This window comes from Rhipicephalus sanguineus, chromosome 4, assembly GCF_013339695.2.
Source record: "Rhipicephalus sanguineus isolate Rsan-2018 chromosome 4, BIME_Rsan_1.4, whole genome shotgun sequence".
NCBI classification, from domain to species: Eukaryota; Metazoa; Arthropoda; class Arachnida; order Ixodida; family Ixodidae; genus Rhipicephalus; species Rhipicephalus sanguineus.
The window spans coordinates 13,518,341-13,535,939 of NC_051179.1; the positions used below are offsets into that span (position 1 = coordinate 13,518,341).

Below are 17,599 nucleotides of genomic sequence, written 5' to 3' on the forward strand. Positions count from 1 at the left end.
CGCATGGGCATTTCCGTTGTGGTTTGGTTGTCACATGCCCACCGCTCTCACCTCTACGTTATCATGTATGGCGCATGTGCGTCTTAATTTTCTTTCGAATAGCTTTTAATTCATTGAACTGTTGCTAGTCCCAGCGTGTGTGTCGTCAAAACATCTTCCTGTGTATACGTGTCTTTAAAGGCTGGGTTCGTCGATTTTTTTCTAGCTATAGCTAGAAAAAAATCGACGAACCCAGCCTTTAAAGACACTTACACAAGAATATGTAGCCAACAGGCCCAACACCAGACTCTTCTAAGTTAGATATAAGTTTATCATATTACAATTATTACTGCGACTAGAAAATAGCATTTGGGACATAAAATATTAACGAATGCAATTAAAAAGCGCAGTATAGTAAGATGTTAACTATATAAGCGCATGGTCTATTTACTTTTAGCCCGCCTGCTTCAGATAACTCAAGTAGCCCCATAAGCAAGAACCAAAAGAAGTTCAGCATGAGCTCTTATAAAACACAGCACAAGTTCAGCTCTTATAAAACTTCTCCAAATAGAACTTGCCCACATAAAAACAGCATTTTTTAGATAAAATATATGGAACGTATATGTATGCACAACTTATGTGGAACAATCGTAAGAACTGGGCAAAGTCCAAGCCAAGCCCGACCCGAGCCCGCCACCTCAAACCCGGGTCCGACCCTAAGCCAGGAGCTTCAGGCCTGGGCCTGGCCCGGGCCCGCCGTGAAAACTACTTTACCCGGCCCGGCCCGTGGTCCGGGCCCGGGTTTTCGGGTAGGCCCGCGCCCGTGCAGTGCTCTAGCAAACAGACTGTGTCACGTTACGATTGCAGAGCCTCTGACCGTCTACCACAGCGATCACAAGGCAATGCTGTGCAAGTGCAGAGTCGTCCATGGAAGTGTGGGCGTGCGCGTGTAATCAACGGCTACATGATCTAAAATAAAAGCTATACAACTTAGTGAAATGTGTCCTCATTCAACCTCAACGTTCAAAAAATAACATCCTAAACAAGCATAATATCACATCGCATCGGGTCCCTCAGCATTACTTGGGTTTGTTGCGTGGTCGTGGTGCTTTGGACTTTGATTCAGTTTGCATGGAAGAAAGCTTCGTGTTCCATCTTTCCTTAAGAAAGGGGGTTTTGATTTTTTTTCTAGTACATATATACCAGTAACGTAACCAGAAATTTTTTCGGGGGGGGGGGGGTGTCAACCATCCATTATGTATGTTTGTGCGTGCGTTTGTATGTGTGCGTGTATATATGCACATGCAAAATTGAGAATTTCAGGGAAGAGTTTAAACACCCCCACCCTCCCCGCCTGGCTACGCCACTGATATATACCTGCGGCTAAACATTTCGCAGATCGGCGCGGACTGCATCACGAAGCACACAGTGCACCGACTGTTCGAAACTGCAGCTAGGAACATTGGGCATCGTCGGCACCCCCAACTGTGCCACAAAGAATGTCGCACGTCCACTCCTTGGACATTCGTACGTCGGCATTTCGGACCTCGCGACCAAGCACTTCGCGGGCAGCTGAGGTGCCGTCAATAACCACTGTTGGTGCAATTCAAACTCACACGGAGCCGTGCTTGGTAACGCAGAAATATGAAAGTGCAGCCAAACCGGCTAAAATTACATCAAAGTAAAAAGAAAACAACTCCATAGTGATGAAAGACTACGGGTCATGTAGATTTCGAGCATAACGAGCAATTTTCAAACGAATTTTACAGAGCCATTTTTATGAGGTTGTATTTTTGTGTGCTTTCCTTCATTCATCCCGATCATCGCACAAGAAATCTTGGTGAAACGATCCTGTTCGTTAGGTCAGTCGAGGACACCCGGGAGTGCTTTAAAACTATTATTTTTGTTTTCCTATTTAAATAGCTTTGTAATTAATTTTTTTAATGGCTGGCATGTTCATGTAATGCGAAACTTTCCACATTTTTGTTCTTTCTTTTTTGCACAGCATAGGAGAGGTCTTTGTAACATAGCAACACAAAAATGTTGTGAAATATGACTGCTAAATGCAGTGGCTCAGAAATACAGCAAGCAATTTGAAATCAGCAGAAGCAATTACACACTTGTGCTGACTTTCGAAAAGGTTGATGTAGAAATAGACAAAATAGGTTCATTTGCCACATCCCCCTTTTTTGTGCACATTTGCAAACGCTGCATCACTGTTCTAGTCCAGTTGACAAGGCGTGGCACGTCGATTGCCGAACGTATACGGAAGGAAATCACCGAAACAAATAGGCAGGTACTGTGAAACGAAAAAGAAATCTATAAAAATGAAGGATACCCTGCAGTATGCTGGGTTAACCTACAATGAAGCCACTGCACTGAACATCATGCCCATCAGTTATCATTGCGCTCCCCAGTTGAGAAAGAATGCTGAGAGGATTAAACTACGACAACATAAAACAGATCAACGCTAGTGTGTCTAGTTAGCAGCTCTTTTCATTGCCTGAAGGAATTGTGACATGCACAACGGTGCCGCTGCTGTCCAAACATACCGAGCAGCTATCCTTCCTTCATGACATCATATCAGTCCTGGTGTGGTACTGTCAAGCAATAGTGTCGTTTAATGCATATTTTTCATAACTATATTTGCTGCGCAGCAAACTTGCTTTTTAATGTGAAGAATTTCTTGGCGAACTTTTGCGAATTTGAGCATATCTATCTATCTATCTATCTATCTATCTATCTATCTATCTATCTATCTATCTATCTATCTATCTATCTATCTATCTATCTATCTATCTATCTATCTATCTATCTATCTATCTATCTATCTATCTATCTATCTATCTATCATCCATCCATCCATCCATCCATCCATCCATCCATCCATCCATCCATCTATCTATCTATCTATCTATCTATCTATCTATCTATCTATCTATCTATCTATCTATCTATCTATCTATCTATCTATCTATCTATCTATCTATCTATCTATCTATCTATCTATCTATCCGCCTACGACTTTACGCTCTCCTGGCCGTTTCATTAAACGGAATGTATACCAAAATTAGCACGGCTAAACATGACTGTATGACGAACATAAATGACAGGTCATAACATTAAAATCATGACATGTATTGTACAGCATGTACAGCATGTACATGATTTGCGTGCTACGCTCATGGTGCGCTCGCTGCCGGTTCGCTAGATTGACATACACCAAAACTGGTGCTGCGCGACGTGACTGTATACGACGAACATAAATGACAGGTGGTAACATGAAAATTATGATATATGCATGACATGATTTACATGACACTGTCCTGGTGCGCTTCCGGCTCTTTTGTTAAGTGAATATATACCAAAATTGGTATGGCATGACATGAGTGCACGACGAACATAAATGACAGGTTAAGCATTTTATGTACCAGAATATACGTTTCAATAGCATGGTGTGTGCAATATTGTACATGCACGCATGCATGCAGGACAAACATGCGATATATAGTGGACTAGATATCACTACATGAATGACTTCATTTGCCTCAAGGACAAACAAGGCAACGTATGCAGCTTTTTGCTGGCTTCTTCGAATTACATCGATTCCCACAGGTGGGATCTGCCGGATGTTTTAATCTCTGGTTGGTGCAAAAAAATATTTTGCAAAAGTCAATGGTGGTGCTGCTAGTACTCGAAAATACTAGAAAAATATGCGATTCAATTTGAACTGGGATTGCGTTATTCGAATTCGATTCGAACATGAAAATTTCGCATTCGCACACCCCTACGCGCAAAAATAAACCAGATACCCACTACGGCGCTCCTCATAATCAGATTGTGGTTTCGGCACTTAGATCCTCGGAATTTATTTTAATTTACTGATTGAAGTTTCGCTTCGCACTATGCAGAGGCTAGTCGAGAGAACTACAGAAAATCGAAAAAGTATGAACAGTGCTGCAGAGTGGTGGCGCCATCAATTGAAATGCGATGCGAACGTGTTTCGCGCCGTCAATGCCTCAGAGATATGGGGCGTCGTATTGCCCCAGCAAAAACAGGAGTGAAATAAACTCCCTTTCTGTCGTTACTCCAGAGTCACGATCATCATCGTACGCGAAGCATCAGCCACAGCTGTAGCCTCGGAAACTAGCAGCACGGTGCAGTTCGCTTTATCTTGCGAATCTCGACGGGTTAACGACAACTGCCTATCTTCTGCACCTCACAAAGCGACCCTGAAACGTAGATATCTAAGGCTTGAAAAACGGCAAATATTTTCGGCCGCAAATATCGACATGTTACTGTTGCACTTGATGCGCCTTTTCATTTCATGATGATCTGTATCGTATTTGTGCCAGTACCTGCGAGTTATTTTTTATTTTTATTTGCCTAACTAGTCATGCCATGAGGTTGTATTCCCATCCTGCGAAAATCCCAGAACGGGATTGCAGTATCATTAAGTAAATTAATTAATTAATTAATTAATTAATTAATTAATACGAACCCGAATACATCGAACTCGCTAACACACGGAAATTAGTTCGATATTTCGTATAATTCGATACAAAACTTTTGGAGAATTTTCCGCATTTTCGATGCGAATTTTGATGTGCAAGTTGGCTTCACGGAACTGCTTCACAAAAATGCAGAAAAGGCGGCTTAGGGCAACTCACTGTAATTTTTTTATAGGTCTTATTTTCACGGGGTTTGTTGTTGGCGTTGAGGGTTATATGCAGGGGCTGGTTGTAGGCGAGAAAATGCGGTATCGACACGATCCCCCTGATCACACCACTCACTCTCGCAAATGCATGCGGGAAAGTCCCCTTCCGAGAGAACGAGCTAACTTCATGTGAGGTAAAGCCAACTTCTTGGGGCGTTTCGCACTGTCTGGTATTCGCTATATCAATTGTTCCGGCTATTTTCGCTCTATGCAGCTGTACAGTTTTCTATACATTGACGTTAAATCATCTTCGCTAAATCATTAGTTCGATATAAAGGGGAATTTGATTTTTGACAATAAATAAATAAATAAATAAATAAATAAATAAATAAATAAATAAATAAATAAATAAATAAATAAATAAATAACCCTTTACGTACCATCCAGGTGTAAGAGTTTTTGTCTTCCTGGAAGATACGACAGCCCTCCTTTGCCACCCACGGTCGCGCCAGGGCTTAGCTGTCGTCCTAATTCTACACTCTCGTCACTACATATGCGTACCTACCATCAGTCATCGCCATCAGTCGCACATAAAATAGCGCCGAGCGTTTCAACTGTGGTTTAATTGAAACGCCCGCCAGTTTGTCCTTCGTACGTACGTCTGCTACCGACACTACCGACACGAACGGTGCCGGCTCGATGGTACACGGTTCACGTGGTGTACGCTTGTCGTACGCTTTGCATTGAAAAAAAAAAAAAAAAGATCGTCTCGGAGGAGGTTTGCCCGGAGATTGAGTGATCTTGTGCTTCACAGACGCGCGTCTGAACACCGCTTTGGAGTCTCATCGATTCCGACAGCGTACGATACCGCGTGATACACTGTGCCATATGTCGGCGTTCATCATGTTCGCAGCGACCAAACAGGATTCGTAACTGCTATGACAACGTACGCAAAGCGACCACGGAAACGTACGGAAAGCGATCAACGCTATGTACCGAAAACGTGACTTTTTGCAATGACAACCGCGGTGGCACAGCACACCGGACTACTGTGTCGCCGTCTGTTGCTGCACCCTGAAGTAATTTTTGGTAAGCGGATACACAAAGCCTCCGAGATTGGTGATTGTAGTTGCCGCGCTAGTCGTGCATGTCCGTGGGAAACTAGAGTCAAAATTTTCCCACTGACTCTATGGGAAACTGTCGATTGTTGCCTTCTGTTTCTCATGCTGCGTCAGCGAATTTTTGTGTGTGCATAACAGACTCGGCGTTTGCGGAAGCCTGATGCATTGTACCTAGTTCTTGCAGAACGATTTACAATTCCGGGCTTGTTCATATTGGATACATCAAACACCCCGAATACATAGCGAATCATTTAGCTCGAACTGTGCACTTTGACGGCCATTTTTGGTGTCTGTTTCTTTCTTTGTTCGTTTTTCTTTAATTCACTCTTTCTTTCTTTTTCTGTCTTGCTCTCTGTTTTCTCTATTTCTTTTTCGTGTCTAGCTGTTTCTTGCTATCTCTTTCTCCCCCTGTCTACCTTTTCCTGTCTTTTTATGTCTTTATTCTTTTTATTTCTCTCTATTTTTCTCTTCTTCCTTTTTATCACTTTCTTTCTGCCTCTCTATTTTCTATCTCTTTCTTTTTCTCTCTCTTTTTCACGTGTTCGTTTTCGTTTGACTCTCGCACCTGCTGTACACGGCAGTGGCGGAGCACAAGTTACCGATAAAGAGATATGCGAGAAGTTACCGATAAAGAGAATGAAGAGATATGCGCGTGCCGGTTAATGATGATTTTTTAAAACTTTTTTACGACAGAGCACAAGTTACCGATAAAGAGAATGAAGAGATATGCGCGTGCCGGTTAATGATGATTTTTTAAAACTTTTTTACGACGGAGCACAAGTTACCGCGATTAAACAGCTTCGTTGTTAAAATGTACCAGCGTTCGTCATTGACCTTTTCTTATTTTTTTTTTTCCTATCGTGAAACCTGGCCAGCGCTCTTCTGGCTGATGCAGGTGGGTGCTCGTGGAACTCACCTGACGCTGTTAATGTGATAATTCGGGACCTCATCGTGTATTTCGTCGCGTAACTTCAAATTACTGTGATAGATAGACAGACATACATATGCAGTGAATGAAAAGAGGAGTACTTTTTTACGCCTTCAGCTTCCGCAATCTAAACGGTAAGTTTGCGGACGATCCAGGACAAAAGAGCTTTATTTATTGCAATAATGCGTCCAAATCTTTTGTAGTCTTTATTTTTGCAAATAAATTTTGTTTCAATCGTCTTATGTGACCATTTCATCCAATAAATGCAGAAAATTTCGAACTGCACAGTTAAATTTTGCGCGCAAAGCACACCGGTCGATCGTGGCGCCTCTGTGGTGGCGTCATCGCAAGGGTGACCACGACATAGAGTTACTACAGACTGTGCTAGTGCTAACTCTATGCACCATGGTTCTCCGATTGGTTTCGTGTGGTTTCGTGCGAAGACGAAACTATGATCTAGCCACCATAACGAAACATTGCTATCGTGGCTTGCCCCATTCACAGTACATCTATATAAAAAAAAAAATGACGAAGCTTGCACTAAGCCGCCAAAGGCTTGAAACAGCGAAACTGGACGATTCTGAACACTTATCTGGTTGCGTCTAGGTTGTTTCTAGGTCTTTGCTAGGTGATAAGGTGATGCTGGGTTATTCCTACGTTGATTCTCAGCGCAGAGAGGTTCGAGTTAAACCTGGTTAAACCACAGAGAGTCACAGACACGGCACATATTGTCCAAACTGCAGAGACAGAACCTCGCGCTGAAACCACGCGTTCGCACCTTTCATACACCTACGGATCGTCGTCGTTGGCGCAGGCCTTCCATAGTTTCGGCGTCTTCTTGGAGCCGCTAGGTGATGCAGGTTGTTTCCAGGTTGCTTCTAGGTCGTTGCTAGGCTTTAGCTAGGTAGCGTTAGGTTGTTTCTACGTTGATTCTCAGCGCAGAGAGGTTCGGGTTAAACCACAGACAGCCACAGGTACGACACGGATGTCCAAACTGCAGAGACGTCCTCGCGCTGAAGCGTTCGCACCTCTCATAGATGGGCACGTCGTCGTTGGCGTAGGCCTTCCATCGCTTCGGGGTCTTCTCGCAGCCACCGTTGCATTTCCCGTTCCCTGGTATTCTCTCGTTGTACGTACTCGGGGGTCTTCGGCTCTCTGCCGTCGCTTCGCAGCCATTTGTTGGGCTAACTGTTAGTTCGGCGAAACTTTATTAGTAGTCCTGAAAGACGCGACCAGCGCGCAGTGGGCTCCTCTCACATTGGGACGGGCAAGCTAATCCTGACAGCCTCATCTCTCTGAACGGCCCAAATTAAGCTAATCCCCGTTGTTGGGGCTTCTGATGGCGGAGCACCACTTGGCTTGGTTGGCTTAATTGTTGCCCTCTTCATTTTTAGTGGACGAGAGGTGAATAGTGGGATTTACCTAATTTCTGTGGCACATACCCGTTTATGATGATGATAGTTTTGTGGTTCGCCGGACAAGGAACGACTTGCTAATCAGCGTCGCTGTTGAAACTCTATGCTGTACACCACAGCACCGCCCCACTCTACACTCGAGAACCTGCTCGAGAAGGTGCAGAAGCGCCGGAAGCGCAGAAGTCCACTGCAACGGGGCGCACAGCACCACATCCGCACCGCGCTGTAATCGAGAACCGCGGTGCAGCGCATCGCAGAATCGAGTACTGAGGGAAGTACTACACCTTTACTGCCTTTACTGCATAAAATAAGACAATGGCAACTTTATATATGCTACGCTTTTGTAGCCCTTCGTGTAGAACAGTGGTAGAAAACTCTGTTGCATCCCCCCCCCCTTTTTTTTTTCTCACTTATTCAGAAGGCTAAGCGAAACCTATCACCCTGGCCACATCAGTTTTCTTTTTCCTTTTAGCCCGAAAAACAAACCTCGCTAAAACTGCAGTTGTGCAGGAAATGAAAGTCAAGGTGCAAGTCATGTTCACGGGGGTGGATGCGCTGTGGATGCGTCACCGATGACGCATAAAACCAACATTAGCCGCCTCTAGCCGCTCTCAAGTCAGCCGCATCCAGGGCATCCAGAGTAGAGTGTACTAGAATATTTTGAGTGGCGCAACCGGCTGCCGTAGAGCGGCCCATTTTGTGTAGAAAATAGCGGCGGCGCGGCAGTCGACTACTCTTGAAAGGGTCCCCCGGCATTGCAGGCGGCTGCTTGCCGGTGCGTTTCAGAGCCGGTGAGATAGAACAAAAAGAACGTAGAAATGGACGCTCCATCGCAACTGAACTACATTAACGTGCCGGCTATAACAAATATGCGCCGTGCGAGCCCCTGGCAGACTGGATTTTTTTTTTTTGGAGCGACGCTTCCTAGGCCCGCACCCCGCCATCAAAGCTCTAGATGCGGCGCCGGCGCGAAAAGCCAAGTGAAACGCCGCGCGCGGCGCAAGAAAAAAGAAAAACACGGCGCGCGTCGCGCAGCGCAAATAAACAGTTTCAAAACGTACATGGTCGGTCGCGTTCCATGTCTACGGAGCTTCGCTCATCGGTTGTATTCGTACACAGAACTGCTGATTTTTTTTTTAATTTTTCTTTTTTTTTACGGCGCGCAAGATGATTGTACATTGTCGTGCTGTGGTGAAGCGCGACAATAATGCAGTTCTAGACAACGCTGTTGTTAGCCTGCCGTTTCTTGAAAATTGCTCTAAGCATAGCTTGAACTTGCACGCAACGTATACACCGTTAAGCTCAGGGAATTCACGCACTGCCCACGACGTCAATGGAACGGCGAATTTGTGCAGGTCGTCAACGGAGGCGGCTTGAACTTCAATACGGTCGCTAGGCGGGCTTGTTGGTACGTACACATAGTTATTCTAAAACAGCGCACAAACGGGACATGTGTGTCCCGTTTGTGCGGTAGTGTGGTACCTTTCATGTCCCGTTTGTGCGCTGTTTTAAAATAACTAGGTGGCGGCTTGCTCAGAAGCAAAGCCGACGACCACACCCCCCTTTCACCGCCTTCGTTCGCAGTAGCGACTGTTGAACATTCGTCGGGTGCCGTCGTTTCCTTTCACTGTGATCGTCAGACGCAAGCTGGCTCCGTTTTGTCCGAGGCCGCGGTGCCGGTGTTGTCTTGGAGAGATATGACTGTTCATTCGGTAAAATTGTCGGCACCGCGTCAGGTCGAATAGACGGCTTTCCTCTCGGCACTCGAACTTCCGCTCCGTTAGTTACATGCACGTATAATCTGTCTTGATGAAGTGAGGCTCAAATTCACACACAGCGCAATCGGCACCGAGGAGCTTGTCAAGTCGGCAGAAATTTCTTTCCCACACACAATTTGTTGCTCTTTATCATCGGGAGTATGGTGCCTTGACGGACGCTTTCTCCGCGCATCGACACACACTAATTTGGAGCTTTAAAAAGCGATATCTTGCGGCCTTGGTTCATGCGGGCGTACACAGTCTTGCACCCGAGCACGTAGCAGTGATTTAAACGCTGTTCCTTTTTTTTTTTATTTTGGTCACTGATGCGCGGCGCAACTCGCAGACGCGAAGGCAAGCGAGCCGGCACATGCCAACTTTCCTCGGCGCGGCCGGGCAAGAGGGTAGACGCGCGCGTTCCTTCATTTACGCGTGTCGCGTCCCCGGCGGTCTTCAAGATTATGCGACGCCAGCGCCGCCGCTACTTTCTTCAAAAGAGGGGACACCGGTTTGCATGGTGCGCCGGCTTTGGTTGCGCCACTCAAAATATTCTAGTACACTCTATCCAGAGTATTTAGTAGCCGATAATGGCGTTGTTTCGGGTGCTGTCCGTACATTTCGTCAGCTGTTGCATCGGAACATAAGGCTAAATATACGTGTCATCATGCACTAATTGAGAAACGTGGTCAGTTGTGCCAACGGATCCAAAGGAAAAGGTGAGTAGTCCGTTCCGTTGACTGCGTTTGCTTTTGTATGTAGTGTACGTAGTTTCGAAATTCGCATTTATCGCAGCGACTGTCAACGGGGCGTATCGTCGAAGTACTTGTGGTTGATTCCTTCTCGAGTGCTGCTTTTTAATATAATCACCAGCTTGACTTCCTAAAGCAGCATCCTTAGTGTATTTTCATACTGATACAATACTCTGCAGGCTTGGTTGTTCGCCAAGCTAGCGCTCTGTTCTCTGACGACTATCTTGGCAAGTGTGACCCGGGAAAGACTCCAGAAAAAAAGAAATTTTCGACGCACCGTCGAGCTCGCACGGGTGGTATATCGGCACTCCGCTGCCCGATGTAATGCAATATCCAATTAGGCAGGTTGTCATCGGCGTGGCACGGGTGCGCAGTCATTTCGTGGTGCATCTCCGAAAGCCTTCTACAGGTTTGATTGACTGTGCCCGTTTGGGCTTCTTGTCATTTGCTGCGCAGCTGCGCGCAGTTTAGTGCGAACTGTCTCCTTTACTTCTTGCAGGCTATGGGTGCGCCAGCCTTCATGAAGGAATTCCGCGAGTTCATGAACTTCAACAGTGACGGAAGCTTGTTTGGCGGCAGCACCCAGTCCCGGCTCGGCAGTTGTGATAGCTGCCTGACCAAGTTCGGGCTGCTGAAGCGGCGCCACGCGTGTGACCAGTGCGGCACCGACTTCTGCGCGGCGTGCGTGCGTGGCCGGCGCTGTCCGCGCTGCCGGGCCCTGGCAGGCGGCCGGCCCGCACTGCTCGCGCTGCGACCTCGGGACCTGCGAGCGCTGCTGCGTGCCCGTGGCTTAGCACCGCCGCTTGGGGCACGCGAGAAGGCCGAGCTCGTCGATTTGCTGCTGCTCGAGTCCACCGCCCGTCCGGTAGGTTGCTAGCCAATTAGAGTGTTACGGCTGACGTCGATACGAAGGGCCAAGTCCAGCCTTAAAGTGAACGCTTTGACGTGAAATAATTCACCGTGGGTAGTTCGCATCTGTTGCGGACCTCTATGTGAAGATGTTTCCTGTCTGAATGCAGTGTGGGGCACTGCCCCCATTGGCAGCTGCTTTCAGAGTGCCTCCAAAGCGTAAGCAAAGTGTTGTGTTCCCTTTTAGAGGGACACGAAAGGCAAATATTAAGTCGACGTTGATTGTTGAAATAGCGGTCCAGAAACCTCGTAGTGCTACTTTTATGCCAAGGAAGTGCTTATTTTGAAATAAAATCACGTTTTAGTGATCCGCATCGCGTTAGCGCACTTCAAATCACCCACCTGAAATCAGACTTTCATATGTCACTGCTGCCGTGCCCAACGTTGCCCGCCTTTACTGCGTGGCCGCTGACACTAGTAGCAGCAGAGCGAAAGTAGCGGGACCCACAGCAGCAACAACGGCCATCGAAGCCATCGAAGCTTGCCGCAATCGCTGCAGTGGATGTGGACGGAGAACTCGACAACGAGACATTGGCTCGCGACGCTGGGCTCCAATTCAGCGACTTGAGCCTCGATGAACGCGGTATGCTGCTAGGGCTCGTAGTGCCGGCGTCGTTGCATGCGGCATTTTGTCGAACTTTCTGTCAGAGCGACTTTCATGAGCGTGCAGAACACACGCGGCAGTACGCGATCCCGAAACTACCACTGAGACGCGACCGCGTGAGCGAAGCAGGGCGCCGGGCGAGGCGCAGTTCGGCGAAAACGGAACCTTTGAATCAAATGGAAACGAACAAACAGCATTTTATTACGTCTTTTGATGCACGGAAGGTTCTTTTTTGTTGCTGCTAGTTTGATTACTAGTGATTTATTGTAGGCAGACTCTCATACCTCATCGGGATCACTTCGAAAATGTCCAACTCGTGGCGCTCATCATGTGATACATTTAGCTTAATTTCTCGGTAAGTATGGCACTGCTGTTGATAATATTGCCGTTTTAGAAGTTGTGATACATTGAGCTTTCACTCTGACACAAATTGTTATTTGCCTTTAGTGTCTCTTTAACTGTGCCTTGCAGTACTTTCAGAGTAAAGTTCATTTTCATTGTTGATCTCCGACAGCCTGCACAGGTAAGTACAGGCTGAGTACAGGTAACAACAAAGTAACACAAGCAAGGTGATGTACAAACTGGTTTATTTTATTTTAGGGCATGTGACTTCAAAGCCTGACAATGAATACTCCACTGTTGAGATAGTGCAAGCATCTGCCTTGAAAAATTTTCGCTTATTATTATTATTATTATTATTATTATTATTATTATTATTATTATTATTATTATTATTATTATTATTATTGCGATTAGTCAGTTGACAAGCTTTCTTCATGCCACGCTCACATGGAGTAACAGGTTTGTTGCGCCGGGTGAATCTGCGCCGGGTGAGAGGGCAAGTGAATTCTGGAAGGTGAGAGGTCTGCAGGATCTCACCCCTGTCCTTTGTTATGCCATGAAACAGTGCATCTAGCTACAATGATCCACCAACTAGGCCATCCCAGCATTACTGGAGTATTATGATAGCAAACAAAAATTGTTCATCTGCCACAGTAGCCCAGTGGCTATGGCATCATGCTGCTAAGCTCAAAGTTGTTGGTTTGATCCTGGCTGTGTTGGCTATATTCCAATGGAGGTGAATTGTAACAATGCTTTGTGCATTAGTTCCGGTGCACTTCGAAAAATATTGGTTGGTCACAATTTACGTCAAGTCTCCCACCACAGCATGCCTCATAATCAGGTTAAAGCTTTACCTTGTAAAACCCAGAATTTATATTTTTAATTTCAGTGACTTCAACTTGTGTCAGCATTGAATTTCAGTGATGCCAGAGCTCTTTGCCTGATTATGTTGGGCTGTGTGGGATTATGTACAGCTGACTCTCAAAAGTCCTGCCGAGTGCAATGCTACACGGATCAGTGGCTTGTAGAGGCACTACCTCGCATGCCATTTGGAATAGCTATACAATATCCGACAGCCAGGCCAGAATGACAAGCTTGTGTTCATTTTAGATTGTCCTTGGTTCAAATTTCTTCTTTCAATCTCTCGTTCACTTGTTGGTGGCTGTACAAAAGTGTGCAAAGTTCAGCTACCACTGATTCAATCTGCAGGGTGCTTCCACGGGATCAAGGGCGAGTCAACCAGAATGGCCAGAGCGGCCAGCTTGGACAGAGCATGCAGAAAGGCCACGGTGTCCAGAACGGCCCGAGCAGCGAGACTCTCCAGAGCAAGCTGAAAGGCGAGGAGAACGCGTGGAAATACCAGTACAGCCAGAGCCTACGGCTTATGTTCCACCACCCCCATGGGGTGGGCCATTTCCTGGCATGTCCTCCGAGGTAAGCTCCCATTTCAAACTCCTGCATGCGTTGTGATTGCCTATTACGCTCACCAGTGCCCATGTTTTTTTTTTCATTTATTTGCTTATGATGTCAGTCTTTCTTAACCCTTCGCGGTCCGTTGTCGGGAACATGGCCGTAGCGGTCCGCTGTCGGGCACCCCCCGACCAGGGTGTTCGTGGTTTAAATTTCGCTGTTTTCTCACTGCGAGTCGCGCGCATTTTTTGTGTATATGAAGTGCCATCTCTTGAGGATTAAGTGAGCTTTGTTTGTTGAGGTTCACTTTTTTTTACACTAGGGTGCAGCAATATGTTCAGCATGGAGCCCAGAACGTACCTACTCGCACGCAGTTCGAAGTTTTGGACCGCAAAGGGTTAAAGCTATTGCCGGAATGGAAAATAACATTCTTTAAGAAGCATCAGTATGTGCAGAAGCAAATCAGCGGCATAGACTACAAAGTCGTAATAATGTCAAAGAGACCTAATGCACTGTAACCTCGATCGTACATCCCCCAGTTTTGTGACGACCCACATTTTACAACGAATCGCTTTAATCCAGGCAAAACCCCTATAGAAATAACGTAATAAAAGCCTCGATTATACGCTGAATTTTTACGCACACCTCGCACCATACGATGACTCTGATACAGCCCGAGAAAAAAATTGCCTTTTTTCTAATCTAACGTCCATCAAATATTCTCGGTTGCAAAAGAAAGACTTACGTGCCCTTAGGTTTACAATTAGAAAAAAAAATGTTGCAGTGGCTTAGCTCAGCTATGCCAGGATAACGTAGCGTTAGCAAAGGTTCAGCTGATTGTTCTTAGCTTTCCTGATCGTCTAGGATTAGCTTGATTATCATGATTACTGCTGCTCCAATGACACACAGATGGTATACGTATTATGTGGCACATGTATATTTATTTTGCCAGGCAACTACTTCGGGATCCGATGAGTTAAGCTTCTCGGCTCTTCTGCGCTGTTGAGCAGCATTTGCGCGCTCCTTCTCCATGGCTAAACCATACTGGCAAACGCCAGTCAGAGGCGCTATCAAGCAGCTCCAGCGCAGTGTCAGACGGCGACTGCACAGCGAAGGCGAACAGCTGCGCGCCCGCCAACGCCAGTACATCTACCTCGGCTACGACGTCACTCCTCTGGAAAGCGCAGACCGGCGGCAGCGAGTCGCGCCAGCTGTATGACATCACCAATCCTCGCGCATGCGTCGCACGGCTCTTGAGGAGCCACGCGAAACTGGCTCGGCTAGGCCAGTGTAGCTAACGCTACAAAAAAAGAGTGAGACGGGTACAGTACGCCTTCCTAGATTGAAAAATTTATTCCCCTGGCAGTTCATTTTCTTCTGTGATCCAGTTTTCCTGGCTTTAAGATCTCTTCTACATACGCCTCGATCACGGACTCATCCCAGCGCCGTTACCTAGACAAGCTCGATCTACACAGAGTAGCTTCAGCTGTCGACAGGCTCATCCTCAGGATCCGGATATTTTCACGTTTTCGGCCTTTGGAAACTTTTCCTGGTCAACATGCAGCTGAAGATCTCCTCCCTCTGTTTGCGGCACTCACACCCGCAGACATGAGTTGCATAATAACAGTGGCATATCACGAATTGCACTTTACAAGGGAACAAATGCGACATGCGCATCTCAGTCCCACACGAAATTATCCTACTCGAACTTGCAACAGAATGTGCTCTGTCGCCATTATGTGATGGCAATGACACTGTATGTGACTCTTCTGATGGGAGGCTATTGCCGACGCAGTTTCAATTTCGTTTTTATACAGCGGCAATTTTCGGGCTCGTTTTAAAGGAAAGAAAACGCACTTTAGATTCGATTCTTTTTGGGCTTATTCAGGTAGTCTGTACCCGTTTTTCGCGCAAGACAGAGCGTCACTGCCATATCCTTAGGTTTTCGATTATGCAATGTCAGAATCATATGACGGTTTGGCATGGTCCCTTCAAAGTTGTATAGTCGGGCTTCCACTGTATGCTGCCAGGGTGCCTAGCGACTGGAAAAAACCAGGAAAACAGGGAAAAGTCAGGGAATTTCGAGCCGCCAGGAGAAGTCTGGGAATTGTGAACGAATGCATTAAGGGGGGACGCGGCTTTCGTATCGCGAAAAATGGCAAAAAAATCGTTTTTTTTAAAATCACATTTTCAGTTTCTGTAGCCCTTTTTACATCCGATTCCAAAATATCTTCACCGAAAACCGAGTAGAAGTGCTATAAAAAAATTGTTACGCCTGCCGAGGTGGCGCAAATTATTGGGGAAATCGCAAAAAAACACTGATTTTCAAAAAATCATAGCTCCGCAATGACGCCACCGGGCGCCGATATCTTGGGCTCATCGGAAAGCGCATTTCTCCGTCTTCAAATTCCCCGCCGCAGCTGGCTCCTCCCTTCGAAAACAAGCGCACAAAAAGCAAATGTTCGAAGGTCGTTTCGAGCCCTCCGATTGGCCGCGTCCGCCATGTTGCCCCAGCGCGCCTCGCCATTGGTCCGATGCTCGCTCCGGGAGATCGTCGTCTGCAGCTCGTGCGTCTCGAGCTCACGGCTGTCGAAAGTCGCGCTACTTCGTGGCGTATTCGCAATCGCTCTGTGTTCACGGCTCGACGATAACTTTGAACAAGAACTACGTTTTAGTTTGGAGCTACTAGCGGAAGCTCGGTGGGATTACGATGGCGCGCCGCACTCGTAGCGAACATCGCAAACGCACGTCTCGGACCGACTCTCCAGCGTTGACTCGTCGGATCCGTGGTTGGAGGTTCTACTTATGCGCACTTCGGACGTCGTGACGAAGATGATCGCAGGACGACTCTTTGTACTCGCGACCACGCATTACGTACTTTGAAACATCGGGCACCGCGGCCGGCGCGTCTACTGCTCGGAGTCGTCACTAGACCTAACTCCGCTCACGGCGTCGGCACGCGAGACGAACCTCGAACTTTGCGGGCAAGAACAACGCGTTAGCGGACTCGCGGCAGTGTGCTTCTTCGCAAGGAACGAAGCGCTTCCCCCGCCGGCTCCTCGGTACAGCGGATGGTCATTTTACTCATCGGCAGTGGACCCCACGGCCAAGCTCGTCGCGCAGCGGGCGCGCGTCGGCGTTCCGAAATGCGAGGCCAAACACGTTGCGCGCATATTTTTCGTCGCCGCACCTAGGCATATTGCGCATCGTCACCGAATGCCGCCACCCAGCACATCGCGTGCCGACTTCCCGGACTATGCGGCCGAGCACTTAGAGGTGAAATAAAGCACTGGTGATGCAATTTAGGCGCGCTTGGGGCCGTGCTTGGTATCGCCGTAAGCGCTCATGAATCATCTGAAAAAATAAAAGCCTCGCAGAAAACCGTGTCCGCGACCGGGTGAATGATGAAGCGCATCGCAGGCGAGGTTTACAAATCAGCTTGACGAGTGAAACAGGGAGATGAATTCTTATCTGCCCAGTTAGCGTCTTGAATAAACTACTAAGGAATTCCTATTCCACCAATGTCTTGGCCATAACTGCCTGTTATTTAGGAGGAAGGGATAGGTTGTCATGATGAGAGCCGCTCTTAGTATCCTATAAAAATGATTCAATGATCAATTGCAATCAAAACTGTTAATTATGTTAATGAGAGCATGAATACAAGAAAGCTGGCAAATCATCATAGTACATGACCTACTTGCATTACAATATCTTGCTTTTTGTCATGT

At 46.8% G+C, this 17,599-nt stretch overlaps 1 protein-coding gene across 1 annotated transcript in view; it reads left to right on the top strand.

The window, feature by feature from the left end:
- The first annotated feature begins 10,412 nt into the window (after window positions 1-10,412).
- The window catches only part of LOC119389431 (E3 ubiquitin-protein ligase RNF34), a 37,053-nt gene continuing 29,866 nt past the window's right edge, over window positions 10,413-17,599 (top strand). Inside the window, exons 1-3 of the mRNA XM_037656675.2 lie at window positions 10,413-10,573; window positions 11,106-11,471; window positions 13,671-13,895. Of these exons, the coding sequence (XP_037512603.1) occupies window positions 11,109-11,471; window positions 13,671-13,895 (588 nt within the window). The 5' untranslated portion in view covers window positions 10,413-10,573; window positions 11,106-11,108. The remainder of the gene's footprint in view (window positions 10,574-11,105; window positions 11,472-13,670; window positions 13,896-17,599) is intronic.